The sequence below is a fragment of the Salvelinus fontinalis genome, chromosome 35 (assembly GCF_029448725.1).
Source record: "Salvelinus fontinalis isolate EN_2023a chromosome 35, ASM2944872v1, whole genome shotgun sequence".
In the NCBI taxonomy this organism is placed as follows: Eukaryota; Metazoa; Chordata; class Actinopteri; order Salmoniformes; family Salmonidae; genus Salvelinus; species Salvelinus fontinalis.
In genome coordinates, this window is record NC_074699.1 from 5,329,551 (window position 1) to 5,353,464 (window position 23,914).

The 23,914-nt window shown below is 43.3% G+C and overlaps 1 protein-coding gene across 1 annotated transcript in view; it reads left to right on the forward strand.

Annotated features, from left to right (window-relative positions):
- Nucleotides 1-10,371, forward strand: part of LOC129834280 (USP6 N-terminal-like protein) — a 30,938-nt gene extending 20,567 nt beyond the window's left edge. Inside the window, exons 7-14 of the mRNA XM_055899128.1 lie at nt 1,025-1,134; nt 5,431-5,479; nt 5,702-5,822; nt 6,097-6,191; nt 6,775-6,840; nt 7,649-7,748; nt 7,944-8,096; nt 8,417-10,371. Of these exons, the coding sequence (XP_055755103.1) occupies nt 1,025-1,134; nt 5,431-5,479; nt 5,702-5,822; nt 6,097-6,191; nt 6,775-6,840; nt 7,649-7,748; nt 7,944-8,096; nt 8,417-9,138 (1,416 nt within the window). The 3' untranslated portion in view covers nt 9,139-10,371. The remainder of the gene's footprint in view (nt 1-1,024; nt 1,135-5,430; nt 5,480-5,701; nt 5,823-6,096; nt 6,192-6,774; nt 6,841-7,648; nt 7,749-7,943; nt 8,097-8,416) is intronic.
- The last annotated feature ends 13,543 nt before the right edge of the window (nt 10,372-23,914 follow it).

The following is a 23,914-nucleotide window of genomic DNA, read 5'->3' on the forward strand; positions in this document are numbered from 1 at the left end:
GTCAGAGGAAGGCCCTAAAAATTGTCAAAGACCCTAGCCATCCCAGTCATAGACTGTTTTCTCTGCTACCACATGGCAAGCGGTACCGGAGTGCCAAGTCTAGGACAAAATGGCTTCTCAACAGTTTTTACACCCAAGCCATACGACTCCTGAACAGGTAATCGAATGGCTAACCGGGCTATCTGCATTGTGTGCCCCCCCCCCCCCCCCCCCCCCCCCCCCCAACCCCTCTTTTAGTAGCTGCTGCTACTCTCTGTTTATCATATATGCATAGTCACTTTATCTATACATTCATGTACATACTACCTCAATTGGCCTGACCAACCAGTGCTAGCCGGGCTATCTGCCTTGTGTCCCGCCACCCACCACCCGCCAACCCCTCTTTTACGCTACTGCTACTCTCTGTTGATCATATATGCATATTCACTTTAACCATATCTACATGTACATACTACCTCAATCAGCCCAACTAATCGGTGTCTGTATATAGCCTCGCTACTGTATATAGCCTCACTACTGTTATTTTTCACTGTCTTTTTACTGTTGTTTTTATTTCTTTCCTTACCTATTGATCACCTAATACCTTTTTTTGCACTGTGGGTTAGAGCCTATAAGTAAGCATTTCACTGTAAGGTCTACTATTCGGCGCACATGACAAATCAACTTGATTTGATTTGACATTGTTTTTGATTGATTGTTGGGTGTGGCTCCAAAAAGAGAGAGGATGATGTTACTGTATGTAGCATGAAAACAGGCAAATGGCATTGACATGGAGATACAAAGATCACACGCACATCACACAATAACAGAGGTTTACTGACAGGGGATTATGGCTTTTGATATAAAGTTAATATAATAATATATTGCCTGTATACTATAGAATCTATGATTTTGAGAGAGAAAAAATTGGGGGACAGATTTTTTTACCAAGACAGTGTACTGTTGCTGTTCATTTATTTCTAATATGTTTGAAGTGTGCAAGGGATTTAGAAAATGTGTATATTGTTTTAATTGACATTTTCAGAGGATGAAGGATCAAGCCAGAATCTTCTCCCAGGAAATCAAACAGATCGATCTGGACGTGAACAGGACGTTTAGAAACCACATCATGTTCATGGATCGATTCGGAGTCAAGTAAGTCAGCAGCTGTATTCCACCGTAAGGGTGGCTGTTCATGTACAGTGGCAAGAAAAAGTATGTGAACCATTTGGAATTATCTGGATTTCTGCATAAATTGCTCATAAAATCTGATCTGATCTTCATCTAAGTCACAACAACAGACAAACACAGTCTGCTTAAACTAATAACGCACAAATTCTTGTATTTTTCTTGTCTATATTGAATACATCATAAACATTCACAGTGTAGGTTGGAAAACGTATGTAAACCCCTAGAATCTGCTAACCTGGAGTATAATCATTGAGGCGAGATTGGAGATGTTGGTTAGAGCTGCCCTGCCCTATAAAAAAACACTCACAAAATGTTTGTTAACTATTCACAAGAAGCATTGCCTGATGTGAAACATGCCTCAAACAAAAGAGATCTCAGAAGACCCAAGATTAATAATTGTTGACTTGCATAAAGCTGGAAAGGGTTACAAAAGTATCTCTAAATGCCTTGACGATCATCAGTCCACGGTAAGACAAATTGTCTATAAATGAAGAAAGTTCAGCACTGTTGCTACTCTCCCTAGGAGTGGCCGTCCTGCAAAGATGACTACAAGAGCACAGCGCAGAATGCTCAATGAGCTTAAGAAGAATCTTCAAGTGTCAGCTAAAGGCTTAAAGAAATATCTGGAACATGCTAACATCTCTGTTGACGAGTAAAAAATGAAACAAGAATGGTGTTCATGGGAGGACATCACGGAAGAAGCCACCGCTGTCCAAAAAAAACAATGCTGCACGTCTGAAGTTTACAAAAGAGCATCTGGATGTTCCAGATGTTCCAGATGTTCCAGATGTTCCAGATGTTCCAGATGTTCCAGATGTTCCAGCACTACTGGCGAAATATTCTGTGGACAGATGAAACTTAAGTTGAGTTTTGTGGAGAAAAAAAGGCACAGCACACCAACATCAAAACCTCATCCCAACTGTAAAGTATGGTGAAGGGAGCATCATGGTTTGGAGCTGCTTTGCTGCCTCAGGGCCTGGACAGCTTGCTATCATCAACGGAAAAATACATTTTGCAGGAGAATGTAAGGCTATCTGTCCTCCATAAGAAGCTCAACAGTGGTTGAGTGATGCAACAGGACAACGACCCAAAACAGAGAATTAAATCAACAACAGAATGGCTTCAACAGAAGAAAATACGCCTTCTGGAGTGGCCCAGTCAGAGTCCTGACCTCAACCCGATTGAGATGCTGTGGCATGACCTCAAGAGAGCGGTTCACACCAGACATCCCAAGAATATTGCTGAACTGGAACAGTTTTGCAAAGAGGAATGGTCCAAAATTCCTCCTGACCGTCTGATCTGCAACTACAGAAAACGTTTGGTTGAGGTTATTGCTGCCAAAGGAGGGTCAACCAGTTATTAAATCCAAGGGTTCACATACTTTTCCCACCCTGCACTGTGAATGTTTACACGGTGTGTTCAATAAAGAGATGAACATGTATAATTGTTTGTGTGTTATTAGTTTCAGCAGACTGCGTTTGTCTATTGTTGTGACTTCGATGAAGATCAGATCAAATTTGATGACCAATTTATGCAGAAATCCAAGGTTTTCCAAAGGGTTCACATACTTTTTCTTGCCACTGAATGTCTCAGTGCTGATCTAGGATCAGATCTCACAGTCTATTTAATATTAGAGTGGCTCCGGTTTCGGATATTCTGGAGCTCCTGGTGCTATTTATACATAGATTTTTACGTAGCTGCTGCCCGTTCTACTGCCTACGTAGCTCCCACTGTCCGCTGCTGCTTCCCCCTCATTGACATGGAGGGGGAAACGTCATGTTGTACACAAAAGACATGATCAACATGTTCGTACAGTCTTTGTTGTCTGTTGTAACAGTGTTGCAAACATAAGCACAACACAAAGGCAGTCTATTTCATGTAATTAGGCAAGGACACTACGTGACCAAAAGTATGTGGACAACTGCTCGTCCAACATCTCATTCCATAATCATGGGCATTAATATGGAGTTGGTCACCCCCTTTGCTGCTATAACAGCCTCCGCTCTTCTGGGAAGGCTTTCCACTCCGCCAAACCCAGATTATTTTGTCGGGCTGCCAGATGGTGAAGCGTGATTCATCACAGAGAATGTGTTTCCACTGCTCCAGAGTCCAATGGTGGCGAGCTTTACACTACTCCAGCCGACGCTTGGCGATCTTAGGCTTGTGTGCGGCTGCTCGGCCATGGAAACCCATTTCATGAAGCTCTTGACATTGCTTTCAGAGGCAGTTTGGAACTCGGTAGTGAGTGCTGCAACCGAGGACAGACTATTTTTATGCCTTACGCTCTTCAACACTCGCCGGTCCCATTGTGTGAGCTTGTGTGGCTTTCCACTGTGCAGCTGAGCCGTTGTTGCTCCTAGACGTTTTCCATTTCACAATAAGAGCACTTACAGTTGACCGGGGCAGCTCTTGCAGGGCAGAAATTTGACGAACTGACTTGTTGGATAGGTGGCATCCTATGACTGTGACACGTTGAAAGTCACTGAGCTCTTCAGTAAGGCCGTTCTACTGCCAATGTTTGTTTATGGAGATTACAATGCTGTGTGCTCGATTTTATATACCTGTCGGCAACGGGTGTGGTTGAAATAGCCAAATCCACTCATTTGAGGGTTGTCTGCATACTTTGGATACATCGTGTATATATATATCACAAGCAAGACACAGACAGGCAGTCAAAAAGGCGATTATTTTCTCATCATTGCAAAGATTGGCTCTTTTTTTTTTTTACATCAACTCTCACTACGATAACTATGAAGATTAGCATCACAAGTAGTAGGCAGTCTAAAGCACAAGTTAAGTGTAATAACATGGAAATGAATGTTGAAAGTTACATTTATTTTCCTAAAACGTAAACACTATGCAAAGGCCACATGGAATCTTGAAATAACCTATACATGCTGTGACATTATATTGATTTCGGGGGGCTGCAAAAGGGAACAAACCGCTTTTTCTGTGAAGTTCAACGAATCACGACCCGCCATAGGTTATCAACAGTGCTATTTATGCGATAGTTTGACTGTCAAGTCCATGTGTTGGTGTGTGGCCAGTGACTTTTATTAAGAGACTTTTACTGAGGAAGAAAATAATAGCTGCGTTCTAAGTCCCGCGACCCCCCCAGCGTGTTTGACAAAATCAACAGTACAAAACCAAAAATATTGATCGGTTTTAAGCAATTGTGTCATCGTGTTGACTAAACTTATATACTAACATCACCAAACTGAGGTAAAAAGGATGTGTAATTCCCCCGCAATTCAATGTGGTCAAAACGTCACCACGTGTAACGTAGTCTACACAACATATTGTCCACACATCATGGAAAGTAGCGAAATTAATCACATTTCTAATTTTGCGAAATAATTCAAAAAACACAAACGGATTAATAGTCTCAATCGCTTTACTGACAATAATATTAAACTAACTCCGATGGTCCAATCTACAAATGTTTGATATTTAACATTAGTTACAGAGGGGTGGTCGTTGAAAGTCCAGCATAGATGAACAGGCGAAATGTTGACGATGCAATTTAGCTACTCTAAAAGGTCAAAGGTAAGGCAGTAGCACGGGGACGCGCCGTCTTCTCAAATGTAAAATGCATGCGTTCTCCACACTCTCGTCCGAATAAGAACCCACTCGAGAATGCCCGCGAAGAACTCACTCAGAGCATGGGAGTATGCATGTTGAGAAACACCCACAGACACGCAGTCTAATTAGAAATATAATGTCATTTTTTTCATCGTCATTCCGAACAAATAAAATAAAATGTCATTTGTCACATGCTTCATAAACAACAGGTGTAGACTAACAGTGAAATACTTACGGGGCCTTCCCAACAGTGTAGAGCGAAACATATATAATAATTATAACACAAGGAATAAATACACAACTTATTAGTAAATAGACAGCTACGAAAAAATATAGATAAACTGCATTGGTAGATAGAATATCTCATGATGAGCTGCAGACCATACTATCTCAGGCGAGCAAAAACTTGGGACTTAACATTAGAGATCGGGCACCAGCTGTTGTTAACCAAGAGACTCACCCCCCCCTCATCTTTTCCGTTAATTTATTTAAATCACTTAGCTCATCTGCCTTTACTGTGGTGCAGGAAAATTCTCAGCAACAAAAGAGTGATCAAATCAGATCCTACATATGTACAGTATATACAGGTTTTGACGTGAAAGTTGCCTGAACCATGGCAATTACCCTTCTCTGTCTCTGAACAACTGACCTCCCTCTCTCCTCTCTGTGTCTACACAGACAGCAGTCTTTATTTCATGTCCTGTCTGCCTATTCAGTCTACAACACGGTGAGTTTGTTTTAGTCTTCCCTCAGTCATGAATAATGTCAATATTTAAATAATGTTTTGCATTAGGATTCAGCCCGATGTTCAGCAATTAACTGCTTTGTAACACTAAAACTAGTGGCAACTGAACTGCCTCCAACTTTAAGGAGACAAACCCTACATCAGAACAAATGTAGCCTGGTGATCAATGTGACATTGTTTGACCTCTAACCTCTGACCCTATAGGAGGTGAGCTACTGCCAGGGCATGAGCCAGGTTGCCGCCTTGCTGCTGATGTACATGAACGAGGAAGACGCCTTCTGGGCCCTGTCACAGCTACTGACCAATCAGAAGCATGCCATGCACGGTGAGCTGACCAATAAGATATCCCGTAAACATTGATTCAACCGATCAGATATGTCATGCATGGTGCTCCGACCAATCAATAATAGGAATCAGCTACATTACCAGTGGAATAATGTATGAATATGTATTAAAATCTTAATAAAGATTTGGAATTATAGTTATTGACTAGTAAGTACATTCTGTTATGGAGTTCCAACCACAAGATGTGCCTGTGTGTTTACACAAGTTAATAAAGCAGTCTAATCATATACTTTCCCTCTCCTTCTCCCGCTAAGGTTTCTTTATTCCTGGGTTTCCCAAACTGCAGCGCTTCCAGGCGCACCACGATCAGATTCTCTCCAAACTCATCCCCAAACTGAAGAAACATCTGGTTAGATCATTTTTTTTATTTTTTTTATTAACCCATCGACTACCCCCCCTCTTCGGAAGACACATACCTTGTTTGTTATTTACAGATTTTCTGCTACATACTGTATACATACGTTTTACATAGACATTTTACATACACATTGTTCATGCATTATTTGACATAGGTCACTGTTTAGGTTGCCTTCACACACACAACCACATACATGCACACACACACACTCACATACATGCACACACACACACACACGCACACGCACACGCACACATGCACATACACACACTCACATACATACACACACTCACATACATACACACACTCACATACATACACACACTCACATACATACACACACTCACATACATACACACACATTACGTAATGGCATCATGTTTCCTAATAGTGAGGTTATTACAGTAATTGCATATAGCTACATTGAAATGCGTGTTACTGTGTAGAACTGACCATCGTTCTTTCTACCCGTCTTCCATCTCTTTCTCCTCTCTCCCTCCCTTTTCTCTTTCTTCCTCCATCCCCTCTCTCTTGTTCTCTCTCCCGCCATCCCTCTCTCCCTCTGTCTCTCTAGGACAGGGAACAGATGTCCTGTGGGATCTACAGCACCAAATGGTTCCTGCAGTGTTTCATTGACAGGGTGAGAGAAAGTGTGTTTTTAAAGGACCGTTGCCATTTTCAGCCGATTTAAATGATTCTTTGTTTTTCTATTGGCCCGTGACAACCAAGAACTCTTCTCCTTAAAGGTACAATCTGGGATCTGGGAATGCTGACAAACGATTGGCATATTTTAACTTTTAGCAGAGGAGAAAGAGGTCAAAGAATTCATGCCGTGAGCCCCATATTCACCAACAATAAGAACGTCCAAATAATAATGGACGTTCATTCATTTCACATGATTACAACTCCAAGCAGGATGAACTTACGAAGTAAAACTTTACTTCAGCCTTTATTAGCGTTGTTAACTGCGTATAAAAGGGAACGTAACATAAGCATAATCGCGAGGCTTAATAACTACTCAGTGTGTCCTCGACTCTGTTCATACACACAATCCTATGGCTTTGGTGGTTTGGTGAGAGATGCTGCTGTCAGCGCTTCTCAGTCCCGCCGGGGCCCACCACAGAGATGGGGCTATGGGTTGGGGCTGTGGGTTAGGAGGGGACGCCACATATCCCCCCTCACTACCACTGGACTGGAGGCAGGAGGGGAGGGAGAGAGAGAGAAAGATGAAGACAAACAAAGACTTAGCCTAGCAACCAATGATTATGTCATGGATCGATAATGGACATCTTGGGGATGATAAGCCGATGTGTTTACAGATAGGAAAACAATCGTATTAATGTGTAGTATGTGAACTCATGACTTGTGGTATTTCTGGACCGCTGATTTTAAGAACAGTTTTACCGCTCTGTGAATGGAAAATTATATTTTTTCCCCTCTCCTCATAGACCCCGTTCACCCTGACTCTACGTCTGTGGGACATCTACATTCTGGAAGGGGAGACAATTCTTTCCGCCATGTCCTACACAATCCTTCGAATATTTAAGAGTAAGGAGTGCATCTACCTTTGACAAGTAGCCTTTTAGCTACTTTAGCCTATTAGCTATTAGCTACTCATTACATAACTCTTTGCTAATACACAATTATTGCTCTCGTGTTCGACTCCTGTCCTGTGTATTGTGTCTCTGTTAACTCCCAACCATGTCGACTCCCGTCCCGTTTGCTGCCTCTGTGCGTCATCAGAGCGTCTCCTGAAGATGAATCTGGAGGACCTGAGAGAGTTCCTTCAGGACAAGATCGGACAGTCTTTCCTCTACAGCGACGACGTCGTCATCGATCAGCTGCAGGCCTCCGTGGCGGAACTACGGAAGATGAAGCTGAACCTTCCACCCCCAGGTAACACGCTGCTTAGCTGATTTTACGTACCGTTTGACGAGGATAACAAGTTTAAATCGGTAGAAAATGCAGAGGCCAAACATCTCATGAGGGCTTGTGAATGAGCTCTCCCTTGTGGAAAGATATTAGGTCACATAATGACCATTTGATGCTGGTTAGTTAGTTGTGGGGTATTTTTGAAAGAGGGTACCCGTAATTACCATTTAATGTTTAAGCATGAACCAGGTTAACACTTACGTACCAACTGAAACAGAACTGTAAAGCAAAGCATAGTTCCTATAATTTACCTCAGTTTTAATGTTCCTGTCTTTTATTTCTAGCCAAGCCAGAGGAACTGCCACAGAAGGCCCTGGGTTTGGAGCTACCTGTTCTGCTCACCCCTCTCAAGCCCCCCAGGGGAGTCACCCCTGACCCGGGTACCAAACAACCAGGAGCAGGGGGTCTGGGTCTCCACATCATCACCCACAAGCCAGATGTCATCTCCCAGGACAACAGCCCCTCTAAGGAGGAACGGAAGGACAAGGAAGCTCTAAATAGGGAGGAAGAGGAAGATGAGGAAGTCCTTCTTCCATCTCCAGACCCCGTTCTCATGCACACCGTTCAAGCTCAAGTGACCCCCGACGGGCCTCCCCAGGCTGGGGCTGGGCCACCACCTTATGAGCCACCAGGGGGCAATGAGCACAATGTTATGGGACAACCTGCCAATCTTATGGCACTCCACAAAGAAAAAAGTGTTGAGAGCTCCTCTGGTCCAGTGGCTTTACCAGAGACAGAGACACAGGCCGTAGTTCAACAAGGTACAAACACACCTCCACAAATCCCCATGGAGGAGCTGACCCTGACTGCCCCAGTTGCCCCTTCATCCCTTAGCCCTCCCCAGCCACCCTGCAGGGTCCCCCGGACTCAGTCAGCACCCTTAGCCCAGGCTTCCCAGCGGCCTATGGGCTTTGCCCAGAGTGAGAGCCATTCGGTGCGGGTGGGGGAGAGGGCGGAGGATGGGTACCCTGGCCAGGCTTCTGGAGCAGACCTTGGCTCTGCCTAAACACAGGGTCCAGACAGGAGACAAAGGAGAGCCAGGAGAGCCAGAAGGGCCAGTTCGATTCTAGAGCATTGCAAAGCATTCTAAGTTCCCCCCCTGTTGTCTACAAAACAGACATTGCAGAAAATGTGTGTTATGTTGTAGGAGAAGCTGCCATAGTGGAGTTCCAAGGGACAGTGCCACATTCTCTCCCATCGTAGTGAAAGCATTACGGCTTACTTCATTTGAGTAGTTGTGTAATATTTTAACAATGGCCATTATGTTTGCTTAGATAGCCTCTGTAAAATATTTGCTACTATAGTCTTATTTTAGTATAGTTTTATTTTTGTATGTGGACACCTGCTCGTCGAACATCTCATTCCAAAATCATGGGCATTAAATACATATGGAGTTGGTCCCCCCATTTGCTGTTAAAACAGCCTCCACTCTTCTGGGAAGGCTTTCCAATATATGTAGTAACACTGCTGCGGGGACTTGCTTCCATTCAGCCATAAGAGCACTGGTGTTGGGCGATTAGGCCTGGCTCGCAGTCAGCGTTCCAATTCATCCCTAAGGTGTTTGATGGGGTTGAGGTCAGGGCTCTGTGCAGGCCAGTCAAATTCTTCCACACTGATCTTGACAAACCATTTCTGTATGGACCTCACTTTGTTCACAGGTTATTGTCATGCTGGAACAGGAAAGGGTCTTCCCCAAACTGTTGCCACAAAGTTGGAAGCACAGAATCATCTAGAATGTCATTGTATGCTGTAGTGTTAAGATTTCCCTTCACTGGAACTAAGGGGCCTGGCCCGAACCATGAAAAACAGCCCCAGACCATTAATCTTCCTCCACCAAACTTTACAATTGGCACTATGCATTAGGGCAGGTAGTGTTCTCCTGGCATCCGCCAAAACCAGATTCGTCCGTCGGACTGCCAGATGGTGAAGCGTGATTCATCACTCCAGAGAATGCGTTTCCACTGCTCCAGAGTCCAATGGTGGCAAGTTTTACACCACTCCAGCCAACGCTTGGCATTGCGCATGGTGATTTTAGGCTTGTGTGCAGCTGCTCGGCCATGGAAACCCATTTCATGAAGCTCCTGATGAACAGTTCTTGTGCTGATGTTGCTTCCAGAGGCAGTTTGGAACTCGGTAGTGAGTGTTGCAACCGAGGACAGAAGATTTTTTACACGCATTACACTTCAGCACTTGGCTGTCCTGTTCTATGAGCTTGTGTAGCCTACCACGTCACGACTGAGACGTTGTTGTACATAGATGTCTCCACTTCACTATAACAGCACTTACAGTTGACCGGGGCAGCGCTAGCAGGGCAGAAACTTGATGAACACTCGTTGGAAAGGTGGCATCCTATGACGGTGCCACATTGAAAGTCACTGAGCTCTTCAATACGGGCCATTCTACTGCCAATGTTTGTCTATGGAGATTGCATGGCTGTGTGCTCGAATAGATATACCTGTCAGCAACGGGTAAGTTTGAAATAGCCAAATCCATGAAGATGAAGGGGTGTCCACATACTTTTGGGCATTTAGTGTATATTTGCTTCTAGAGCAAATGCCTTAATTGAATCTGTACCATCAATGCTGCAATTAGAATATTGCTGGCTTGATAACAGGAGATGTATTGTAAATGTAAAGTGAAGTGTCATTGAAAAGGTGATTACAAAACAGAATGGGCAGCAATTGCTCATGTTTTCAAATGAAGAAACCTGACACACTGGGCGAGTTGGTTTTGCATGGCCAGGTGCCCCGGGTGGGCAGAGTTTGCACACTTTCCATTGGTCCTTAAGTGAAATCTCCATCCTTCCGGGGCATCGGGCCATGCAAAACGAGCTGGCCCAATGTGTGCAAGGTACTTCATAATAAAGAGTGAGCTGGCTCACTGATCATTTGGATTGTAAACAGCAGCAACAGTGAGGGCGGGATTCAATCTGAGCACGCTTTGTCAGCGATGCAGGTTTCGCAGGGACCACATTCACGGTAAATGCTGCATATGTCGGCTCAATCTGGAATGAACTTTAAATGATGCACTGTCCAAATCTGTGACCGGATTGAATCCCAGCCTAACATTAGTATACCAGGTGTTCAGAACTTCACAAGGCTGCATTTCTTAGGCCATTAATTGAGGTCACTTGAGGCCAAATGCTTGATATTTTAGGTGTAGGCCTAGTGTAGATGGACTTTGTACTGGTCATCCACAACAACAGCAAAAACAGCATAGGCGAAGGCAATTGGGGGCTATGTGTGACTTGGGCTTAGATTTGTCGTTTAGCAAGAATAATTCATATTTAAATCTAATTTTCTATTTTTGTAACGTTGAAGCTTAAAATGGAAACATGTTTTGTGTTTTCTTGGCTAATCATTGGCCTAGCAAAAATGTATTTTCCGAATATAGGATCTTTGCTGTAATATATTATAAGGATGATTTGTATTTGTAAGAAGAGCATGTGTTGATATTTGTACTCATTGTGGTGTAGAAGAAACACACTGAAGTTTTAAATACCGTCTATAGAGATGCTGTAGTAGTAAATAGCCTAATTTTGATGAAGTAGCCCTTAACATTTTTCAAAATGGTTAGTGGTCGATTGTACTGTAGCGCCATGTGATTTTCGTACTTTACTGACATCTAGTGGACAAATGCGTATATCATTTAATTTGTCCACTGGCACGTTGGTTGCTTAAATGAAGACAAAGTTTCATCATAAGCCAAAATATTATAATCAGCAATCATAAGAGTGTTGTTAAATAAATGGACCGAGTGCTCCACTGCAGAAGCCCAGTATTTATTTACCTGCATAGGTCTACAGCAATTTCAATGGTAATGTTTTGCACTTTGCTATTTATCCACAGAAAAACAGGCTAAGGAAGACTGGTTTTGTATGAGTTCTAAATTCATGTTTGTACATTGATATGCCTTAGTTTGTAAAGTGTTGACAGTCAAAGCCAAACAGACGTGGTTATAATTAGTGTGTGATCTATGCTATGATCCCCTGAGACTGTTCAATAATGATTTGTCAAATACAGTACATGTTTTCTACATTTTTATTGTCTCTTGGTCGAGAACCAAAATGTTACATCTGTGTTGAGTATTATTTTCAAATCAACTTACATGTGACGGTATGCAGGAGGGTTTTAGTATAGTGGTATAGTGGAAAGTTCCCAAACTTTCTCAGTTGCTGTACCACCAAATAAATGTTACTCTGCCCAAAGTACACCTGAAGTTCCCTCTCATGTGCATTTTACCAGTAGGCCTATGGTCTCATGAGTCTTCTCAAGTACCCCATGTGATATGCTAAGTACCCCCAGGGGTCCTAGTAACCCTGGTTGGGAACCTCTTTTTTTAGTAGAAGATTATTAACACATACACTACCGATCAAAAGTTTTAGAACACCTACTCATTCTCACTCACTCACTCAAAAAAAACTATTTTATACATTTTAGAATGTTATTGAAGACATCAAAACTATGAAATAACACATATGGAATCATGTAGTAACCAAACAAGTGTTAAACAAATCAAATGGAAAATTTTTTGTTCATATAATTTACAAAGCAGGCCACTAGGTGTAGGCAAAACCATAAGCAAATAGGTAAACTGTGATATAACTAAAGAGTTAATCAGAGAGATTTTTCCACAAATAGACAGGTTTTTTCCTTTCCATCGTAGCAAGATCTTATCTATTTTTGCTAACTTTCTATAAAAATATATTGGAGTGAGATCATTTCTTTCCATTGGAATTTGTTTACTGAATAGGTCCACATATCTGTCAGACTATTTAATTGGTAAACTACATGGTAATGTAAATTTGCTTTTTTTCGTGATCCAATATGTTTTATAGTACACTTATTATAAATTGGTTTTAATCCAGAGAGGATTTAATCCAGAGAGGTTTTAATCCAGAGAGGTTTTAATCCAGAGAGGATTTAATCCAGAGTGGAGAGCAAAAGTATCTAGATCCGCTATGAGGCCATGGAGAGATTCTAATTGTGGTTTTAAAGAATCATCAGCGTACAATGACACCTTCATTTTTAAACCACGGATTTCTAATCACTTAATATTATTGTTTGATCTAATTTGTGGGTTAGAAGTTTATATACACTCAATTAGTATTTGGTAGCATTGCCTTCATTTATTTTTTACTTGGGTCAAACGTTCTGAGTAGCCTTCCACAAGCTTCCCACAATAAGTTGGGTGAATTTTGGCCCATTCCTCCTGACAGAGCTGGTGTAACTGAGTCAGGTTTGTAGGCCTCCTTGCTCGCACACGCTTTTTCAGTTCTGCCCACAAATTTTCTATAGGATTGAAGTCAGGGCTGTGTGATGGCCTCTCCAATACCTTGACTTTGTTGTCCTTAAGCCATTTTGCCACAACTTTGGAAGTATGCTTGGGGTCATTGTCCATTTGGAAGACCCATTTGTGACCAAGCTTTAACTTCCTGACTGATGTCTTGAGATGTTGCTTCAATATATCCACATAATTTTCCTTACTCATGACGCTATCTATTTAGTGAAGTGCACCAGTCCATCCTGCGGCAAGCACCCCCACAACATGATGCTGCCACCCCCGTGCTTCACGGTTAGGATGGTGTTCTTCAGCTTGCAAGCCTCCCCCTTTTTCCTCCAAACATAACAATGGTCATTATGGCCAAACAGTTCTATTTTTGTTTCATCAGACCAGAGGCCATTTCTCCAAAACGTATGATCTTTGTCCCCATGTGCAGCTGCAAACTGTAGTCTGGCTTTTTTATGGTGTTTTTTGAGCAGTGGCTTCTTCCTTGCTGAGCGGCCTTTCAGGTTATGTCGATATAGGACTCGTTTTACTGTGGATATAGATACTTTTGTACCTGTTTCCTCCAGCATCTTCACAAGGTCCTTTGCTGTTGTTCTGGGATTGATTTGCACCTTTCGCACCAAAGTACGTTTATCTCTTGGAGACATAACGCGTCTCCTTCCTGAGCGGTATGACGGCTGCGTGGTCCCATGGTGTTTATACTTGTGCACTATTGTTTCTACAGATGAACGTGGTACCTTCAGGGGTTTGGAAATTGCTCCCAAGGATGAACCAGACTTGTGGAGGTCTATAATTTATTTTCTGAGGTCTTGGCTGATGATTTTCCCATGATGTCAAGCAAAGAGGCACAGAGTTTGAAGGTAGGCCTTGAAATACATCCACAGGTACAAGTACATCCTCCAATTGGCTCAAATGATGTCAATTAGCCTATCAGAAGCTTGTAAAGCCATGACAATTTTCAGGATTTTTCCAAGCTGTTTAAAGGCACAGTCAGGTTAGTGTATGTAAACTTCTGACCCACTGGAATTGTGATACAGTGAATTAGAAGTGAAATAATATGTCTGTAAACAATTGTTGGAAAAATGACTTGCACAAAGTAGATGTCCTAACCGACTTGCCAAAACTGTAGTTTGTTAACGCGAAATTTGTGGAGTGGTTGAAAAACAAGCTTTAATGACTCCAACCTAAGTGTATGTAAGCTTCCGACTTCAACTGTATGTGTTGTGATAATTGTGTCGTTGGCTCCATGACCTGTTAGTTCATATACCTTGCCACAGTGATATAGAGGCGTAAGGCTGAGACAATAAGAAGACAACCACACCTTTGTTTCATCACAAAACTGGAGAGCATATTGCATGTAACAAACAGTTATGTTTGGAGTTAAAATTACATTATTTTCTTTAGGAATGTAGTAAATTTAAAAGTAGTGAAAAATATAAATAGTAAAGTACAGATACCCCAAAAATCTACTTAAGTAGTACTTTAAAGTATTTTTTTACCTAAGTACTTTACACCATTGGTTACATAAACTACAGCATGGTCAATCAAGTTAACATTTCCATCATTTTCGGACCACTAAACAACTATCGATTTAGAACCACAGAGAGTTACCATAAGTCGCAAAGAAACCAGGAGCTGCCTCCACCATTCCAGGACCATTTCATCTTCGACATTTCAACATCATTAAATCACCTATGCTTAGTCTAAAAGATTCCTAAAACAATTTAGTCCAATCAACGTAAACTAAATATCATTTGGCTGTCCATGGTACTGATTTTAGTGTGTGTGTGTAAGTAGAAAAAACATGTTGACTCACCCTACTTGTAGAGAAACGTCAATGCCATCCCCCTTTCTTTCATGATGCCCGAAACGGTCATACAGTACACGCTTTTAGTTTTTTGTTGTTCTGGGCTAGCTGGCTAAAATGCTTCCTCGCTAGCGAGTCAAAATAGGTCCCCACGTGTTGGACACATGCAATACAACACAGGCTCTCCTCAGGGATGTGTTTTGTCCCCACTCCTGTACACCTTGTACACTAGTAGTTGTACTAGTTCCCATCCTGACAGACACCTCGTGCAAGTTCGCTGATGACACTGCCTTGATCAGCCTGTTGCATGATGACGAGGAACATCATGGCCCGGTCCTAGATGACTTTGTAGAGTGGTGCGAGGAATCCCACTTGGTCCTCAATACCAACAAGACCAAAGAGATGTGCATAGACTTCAGGAAGCGTACAACACCTACCTCTGCAACATCTGTCAGAGGTCAGAACATAGAGATTGTAGAGGAATACAAATACCTGGGTGTCCTCTTGGACAATAAGCTTCAGTGGAGTAAATGTACAGACCTGATCTACAAAAAGAGCCAACAGAGGCTGTACTTTCTCAAAAAGCTGGGATCTTTTAATGTAGACTGGACTATACTGACTCTGTTTTACAAATATTTCATTGAGAGTATTTTAACTTTTTGTATTGTTGGTTGGTTTGGCAATGCCACTGTCAGCCAGAGAAATATTCTGAGAAGGATTATCACCACAGCAAGCAAGGTGCTTGTAGTGAAACAGACGGGCCTGGATGAGATCTTTAAGGCCAGGGCCCTCCACAAACTCACAAAATCATTTTAGACCCAAGCCACCCCCTGTACCCGGACTTTGAACTACTCCCCGCTGGGTGCAGGTACAGGGCACCCCTCAGCAGGACAAACAGAACGAGACAATCATTTGTGCCAGGTGTGATATCCTTCCTAAATAGCTCGGGCTAATGTTCCTATCAACTCAGTAAGGCCAGCAGGCTAATGTTCCTATCGACTCAGTAAGGCCAGCAGGCTAATGTTCCTATCGACTCAGTAAGGCCAGCAGGCTAATGTTCCTATCGACTCAGTAAGGCCAGCAGGCTAATGTTCCTATCGACTCAGTAAGGCCAGCAGGCTAGTCTTTTTTTCTTAAAAAAAAAAAAGTTTTATTGGTATGGAACTGTTATGAAAGTTGTATTGTCTGTTTTGTTTTGTATTTAAACGCCACTTTAAACATAGAGATGACACTGCAACAACATTTCTCCCTGGGGACAATAAAGTTAGTAAGTAAGTAAGTACCCCCTCATGTGCATTTTACCAGTAAGCCTATGGTCTCATGAGTCTTCTCAAGTACCCCCTGTGGATAGGTTTTTATTTATATATTTTATTTTTATTTAACCTTTATTTAACTAGGCAAGTCAGTTAAGAACAAATTCTTATTTACAATGATGGCCTACCCCGGCCAAACCTGGACGACACTGGGCCAATTGTGTCCCGCCCTATGGGACTCCCAATCACGGCCGGATGTGATACAGCCTGGAAAGCAACCCCCAGGGGTCCTAGTACCCATGGTCGGGAACCACTACTGTAAACAATACATACACAGCTAGAGGCCCGCATTCCTCTCTCATACTGGGCATGGGTTTATGGCTCTCTGGGCTGTACTAAAGCTTGAAAGAACTGTTAATTAAACACACATTGGGTGTTGATTATTGCTTTCTATGGGAGAAAGAGTCAGGTTTAATGTTACTGTGAAGATGACATTGGTAAGTTGGCAGGTGCTGTTACTACTGTCTTGAACAGGTCTAGGAGAGGATGGAGGGAACTGGATGTCTAGTGTTCTCTCTTTCCGTCTCTGTCTCTCTCTTCCTCCCTCCCTCACATTCCTTTCTCTGAGTCCCACTCTCAATTTTAGATACATCCCAACCTACCTAATATGATCAAATGACCATGACAAATGATAGTACCTAACCCATAAACTTTGTGACAGTAAATCCAACATAGTAGATTCTCACTGTCCAACTAGAGAAAATGCTTCCTCTCACAAGAGAATCCCGTTCTCAGCATTCTCTCCTCTCTGCGCTATCCACACACACACACAACTTGATATCTCATCATCCTCCTCCTCATCTCAGTTCTCCGTAGCAGCAGGCTCATACTGCCTCTGCACCATAGCATCTCTAGATGTATCATCTTGTCTGCCTCGTTGTCTTCCAGAGTAGCGGTTATCCCTTTATAGTTTTAACTTTTCTCTTTGAGTACGGTCCTGGCTTGTGTTAACTGGGAAGCTACATCATCAGTCCACAGTGTGAGAGAAAGTCAAATGCTAGTGTTTCACACACACGGTCTCTGTTTTGGGCGGGGAAAATGTTGTTTTTGCCTAATCCGGAAAACAGTTTTCGACTTCCTAGTTATTATAATGCCTCATTGCCTTACAGAGTGCAGCACATCCATTTATACATTCACACCCAGCTTCTGTTTTGGGCAGGAATAAACATATATTTTTGACTAATCTGGAAACCCGGTCACTGGTTTGTATTGAATAGGGCTCAGGATGTCTGGACCCTGTGTGTCCGTGGATATGGACGATGTTGTCCTATATTATACTTAATCAAGCTGGTTTCCCAGATTAGTCAAAAATGTAAATGTTTTTGCCCAAAAGAGAGACAATGTGTGAAACACCAGCAGTCTCTTAGTTGCACACAGTTGACTCATTCGGAGTTTCTCTCAATGATGTAGAATCACTTTACTATTAATACAAATCAGACAGACAGAGACGACACAGGCTTTCGGCCTAATAAGGGCAGCGGGTTATTTAGACGCTATGCGAGGAGGTCAGAGGTCTGACGACCTCTGCGCAACCAGGAAGTTGCCATGCACCTGTAGGCAGCGACCTCTGAACTTGGGGTCATTGTGTACAGTTGGTTCATAAAATCCAACCACATTTATCCCTACTGTTATATGATCGATTACAAGCCCATCATGTTATCTAGTGTCTGTGACACAATTGAAACACCCTTTACGGTGCTTTTGTAAGGCAAATGTATATCTTTCTCAACAAACGCCACACTATGTGTGGCGTTTGTTGAGAAAGACACAAGGTGTGATTGGTGTGTAAATGTAACGTATTGTAATTTCAGTTGATCTGTTAATCAAGGAGCCTCTATTAAACGGTGATTAACAATCTTCTCGGGATTCATTTCTTTGAAGACAAGTGCTTCCCCCTTTTGGACGTCAGGAAATTTAATTCACACCGATGTCTCACTCTGAGAGATTGCAACAGATACTTAAAGCCTGGAAAATACTTAAAATACTTAAAGCCTGCCCTTGTTGGAAAATCATCTGTTTTATCGTTTGATGAACACAGATGGAGATGTTATTTAATAGCGGATTCAGTCGAGGTCTGTTTGGTCCATGGGTCTCTCCATGGGAGAGAAGCTTGGTTTCGGCCCAGGTACTTCCTTCACCTCTCAGCTCTGGTACCGACTCATCCCTGATCCTAAGGACCCTAGACGTCAGATGTCAACGCTGAGACAGGACATGCAGACTGACCCCTGAGCCCTGTGTCCATTTCCGACCGGTTCCCTCCGTTCCACTCTAACTCGCAATTTAACTCTCACTCTTACTCTAACTCTCTCTCACTCTCTCCTTTGTCCTTTGCCTTTTTCTCTTATTCTACCCTCTCACGTTTTAAATATTAAAGAATTAAACATTATTTTTACCACTACTGCTTAACCACTTTGAGCTAATGAATTTGAGAAATGTGCTGGTAATCAGGTTAGTCATGCACCCAAAAAGAGGTCTCAGTAAAGTTTGGATATGTGTATCTCAGGGTAGGATTGGTCCCTATGTCTCCCTTCTATGCATACTGCTGTTTTAGTCTGACCAAACAGTCATGGCATTATGCTCTGCCACAGAAAGGACATGTGTGTCACAAAAAGGTGACTGTGCCTTTGTTTGCACGCACGCACGCGCGCACACACACACAGGAGGAAGGAGGTAAAGGAAATAACTTAATCATCCATGATTAGGGAAGCAAGCATGGCTTGTGTTCACACACACAGTAGCCATAACCTTGTGGAGTTAGCATACACAGGTAGGGTTTGTGCTTAGTACCCCCTAAAGACTGGCCTCTTGTTGTGAATGAATGGACTATATGAACAAATACTTGTTCCGACGGAACACACAACTTTTCTTTCATAGCAATGTAGCTAGGGGTAATCAATGTAAGTTATCAAAAGGCTTGTATTGCATTATGCTTCCACAATCAAGAAAATTTTATTTCAAACCAAGATAAGTCTTTTTTAAAACAGCTAGACTAAGTCAGTTGGATTGAGACCCACTTGGGGGTTACAGACTGGCTTAAGCTTAATTGTGAATCGAACAATTCATTGTTGGTGTGATCTACAATTGCTAACAGTAGTCCCATTCTAAATATTGGATTTCTTATATCCAAATGAAAGTCTCCAGTTTTGTTAGTAGTTACACTGTAACTTTTACCTACAGTTGAAGTCGGAAGTACACTTAGGTTGGAGTCATTAAAACTCGTTTTTCAACTACTCCATACATTTCTTGTTAACAAACTATAGTTTTGGCAAGCCGGTTAGGACATCTACTTTGTGCATGACACAAGTAATTTTTCCAAAAATTGTTTACAGACAGATTATTTCACTAATAATTCATTGAATCACAATTCCAGTGGTTCAGAAGTTTACAACATTAAGTTGACTTAGAGGCAGAGAATCCCCTCTCTCCACTGGTATTCTCTGCCTCTAACCCTATTACAGGGGCTGAGTCACTGGCTTACTGGTGCTCTTTCATGCCGTCCCTGGGAGGGGTGCGTCACTTGAGTGGGTTGAGTTACTGACGGGATCTTCCTGTCTGGGTTGGCGCCCCCCCCTTGGTTTGTGCTGTGGTGGAGATCTTTGTGGGCTATACTCGGCCTTGTCTCAGGATTATAAGTTGGTGGTTGAAGATATCCCTCCAGTGGTGCGGGGGCTGTGCTTTGGCAAAGTGGGTGGGGTTATATCTTTCCTATTTGGCCCTGTCTGGGGGTATCTTCGGATGGGGCCACAGTGTCTCCTGACCGCTCCCGTCTCAGCCTCCAGTATTTATGCTGCAGTAGTTTGTGTCGAGGGGCTAGGGTCAGTTGGTTATACCTGGAGTACTTCTCCTGTCTTATCCAGTGTCCTGTGTGAATTTAAGTATGCTTTCTCTAATTCTCTCGTTCTCTCTTTCTTTCTCTCTCTCTGAGAACCTGAGCCCTAGGACCATACGTCAGGACTTCCGGGCATGACGACTCCCTGCTGCCCCCAGTCCGCCTGGCCTTGCTGCTATTCCAGTTTCAACGGTTCTGCCTGCGGTTACGGAACCCCTACCTGTCCCAGACCTGCTGTTTTCAACTCTTAATGATCAGCTATGAAAAGCCAACAGATTTATTCCTGATTATTATTTGACCATGCTTGTCATTTATGAACATTTTGAAAATCTTGGCTCTCTCTAATTTTCTCCTTCTCTCTTTCTTTCTCTCGGAGGACCTGAGCCCTGGGACCATACGTTGGGACTGCCGGGCGTGGTGGCTCCTTGCTGTCCCCAGTCCGCCTGGCCTTGCTGCTGTTCCGGTTTCAGCTGTTCTGCCTGCGGTTATGGAACCGCCACCTGTCCCAGACCTGTTGTTTTTCAACTCTTAATGATCGGCTATGAAAAGCCAACTGAAAATTATCCATGATTATTATTTGACCATGCTTGTCACTTATGAACATCTTGGCATAGTTCTGTTATAATCTCCACCCGGCACAGCCAGAAGAGGACTGGCCACCCCTCATAGCCTGGTTCCTCTCTAGGTTTCTTCCTAGGTTTTGGCCTTTCTAGGGAGTTTTTCCTAGCCACCGTGCTTCTACACCTGCATTCTAGCTGTTTGGGGTTTTAGGCTGGGTCTCTGTACAGCACTTCGAGATATTAGCTGATGTACGAAGGGCTATATAAAATAAACTTGATTGAAACTTGATTGATTGTGCATTTAAACAGCTTTGAAAATTACAAAAAATTATGTCATGGCTTTTGAAGCTTCTGATAGGCTAATTGACAACATTTGAGTCAATTGGAGGTGTACCTGTGGATGTATTTCAAGGCCTACCTTCAAACTCAGTGCCTCTTTGCTTGACATCATGGGAAAATCAAAAGAAATCGGCCAAGACCTCAGAAAAAAAATCTGGCTCATCCTTGGGAGCAATTTCCAAATGCCTGAAGGTACCACGTTCATCTGTACAAACAATAGTACGCAAGTATAAACACCATGGGACCACGCAGCCGTCATACCGCTCAGGAAGGAGACACGTTCTGTCTCCTGGAGATGAACGTACTTTGGTGCGAAAGGTGCAAATCAACCCCAGAACAACAGCAAAAGACCTTGTGGAGATACTGAAGGAAACAGGTACAAAAGTATCTATATCCACAGTAAAACGAGTCCTATATCGCGTCATAACCTGAAAGGCCGCTCAGCAAGGAAGAAGCCACTGCTCCAAAACCACCATAAAAAAGCCAGACTACAGTTTGCAGCTACACATTGCGACAAAGATTGTACTTTTGGAGAAATGGCCTCTGGTCTGATGAAACAAAAATAGAACTATTCGGCCATAATGAACATTGTTATGTTTGGAGGAAATAGGGGGAGGATTTCAAGCCGAAGAACACCATCCTGAATCGTGAAGCACGGGGGTGCCAGCATCATGTTGTGGGGGTGCTTTGCTTCAGGAGGGGCTGGTGCATTTCACATAATAGATGTGGCAGAACTAAAAAAGTGTGTGCGAGCCAGGAGCCCTACAAACCTGACTCAATTACACCAGCTCTGTCAGGAGGAATGGGCCAAAATTCACACAACTCATTGTGGAAAGCTTGTGGGAGGCTAGTCGTAAAACAGTTGACAATTTAAAGGCAATGCTACCAAATAAAAGCTGAAATAAATCCTTCTCTCTACTATTATTCCGACATTTCACATTCTTAAAATAAAGTGGTGATCCTAACTGACCTAAGACAGGGATTTTTTATTAGGATTAAATGTCAGGAATTGTGAAAAACTGAGTTTAAATGTATTTGGCTTAGGGGATGTAAACTTCCGACCTCAACTGTACTTGAAAAGTTATCTTAACATACACAATACACACAAATATATACATACATTTCTCAGAGCAGACTTTGGGCTGGTGGTGAGAATGAGGCTGTGTGTAGAGTCACTGATGACACATGATTCGTTTTGGGGGTTGCCACTGTGTTGACCGTGGTTTGAGGGAAGACGGGTGGGGTGGGGTGTGACTGTGTTATGGTCTGTCTGTCTGTCTGTCTGTCTGTCTGTCTGTCTGTCTGTCTGTCTGTCTGTGTGTGTGTGTGTGTGTGTGTGTGTGGCTTATCCACTTAATAGGGGGCGGAGTGTGGACAGTAATTGTTGGTTCAGTTCATCAGGATCACTCTGAATGCTCTCCTAAGTGCGTCCCAAATGGCACCCTATTCTCTATATAGTGTACTACATTTGACCAGAGCCTTATGGGCCCTCGTCAAAAGTATTGCACTATAAAGTGTCACACCCTGATCTGTTTCAGCTGTCTTTGTGATTGTCTCCACCCCCCTCCAGGTGTCGCCCATCTTCTCCATTAGCCCCTGTGTATTTATACCTGTGTTCTCTGTTTGTCTTTTGCCAGTTCGTCTTGTTTGTCAAGCCCACCAGCGGTTTTGTGTCAGCTCCTGCTTTCCCCCAGTCTCTCTTTTCTCGTCCTCCTGGTTTTTGACTCTTGCCTGTCCCGATCTTGTACCCACCTGCCTGACTACTCTGCCTGACTCTGAGCCTGCCTGCCATCCTGTACCTTTCCCTACCTCTGGATTACCGACCTCTGCCTGACCTGACCCTGAGCCTGCCTGTCGTTGTGTACCTTTGCCCCTGTCGTTGTGTACCTTTGCCCCTCTCTTTCTCCCCTTACCCATCTGTCTATCGCCTCCTTTGAATTCCATGCTGTCACAGTTACCAGCCCTTTCAAGCTTAACATCCTTATCATTTATCGCCCTCCAGGTTCCCTTGGAGAGTTCATCAATGAGCTTGATGCCTTGATAAGCTCCTTTCCTGAGGACGGCTCACCTCTCACAGTTCTGGGTGACTTTAACCTCCCCATGTCTACCTTTGACTCATTCCTCTCTGCCTCCTTCTTTCCACTCCTCTCCTCTTTTGACCTCACCCTCTCACCTTCCCCCCCTACTCACAAGGCAGGCAATACGCTTGACCTCATCTTTACTAGATGCTGTTCTTCCACTAACCTCATTGCAACTCCCCTCCAAGTCTCCGACCACTACCTTGTATCCTTTTCCCTCTCGCTCTCGTCCAACACTTCCCACACTGCCCCTACTCGGATGGTATCGCGCCGTCCCAACCTTCGCTCTCTCTCCCCCGCTACTCTCTCCTCTTCCATCCTATCATCTCTTCCCTCTGCCCAAACCTTCTCCAACCTATCTCCTGATTCTGCCTCCTCAACCCTCCTCTCCTCCCTTTCTGCATCCTTTGACTCTCTATGTCCCCTATCCTCCAGGCCGGCTCGGTCCTCCCCTCCCGCTCCGTGGCTCGACGACTCATTGCGAGCTCACAGAACAGGGCTCCGGGCAGCCGAGCGGAAATGGAGGAAAACTCGCCTCCCTGCGGACCTGGCATCCTTTCACTCCCT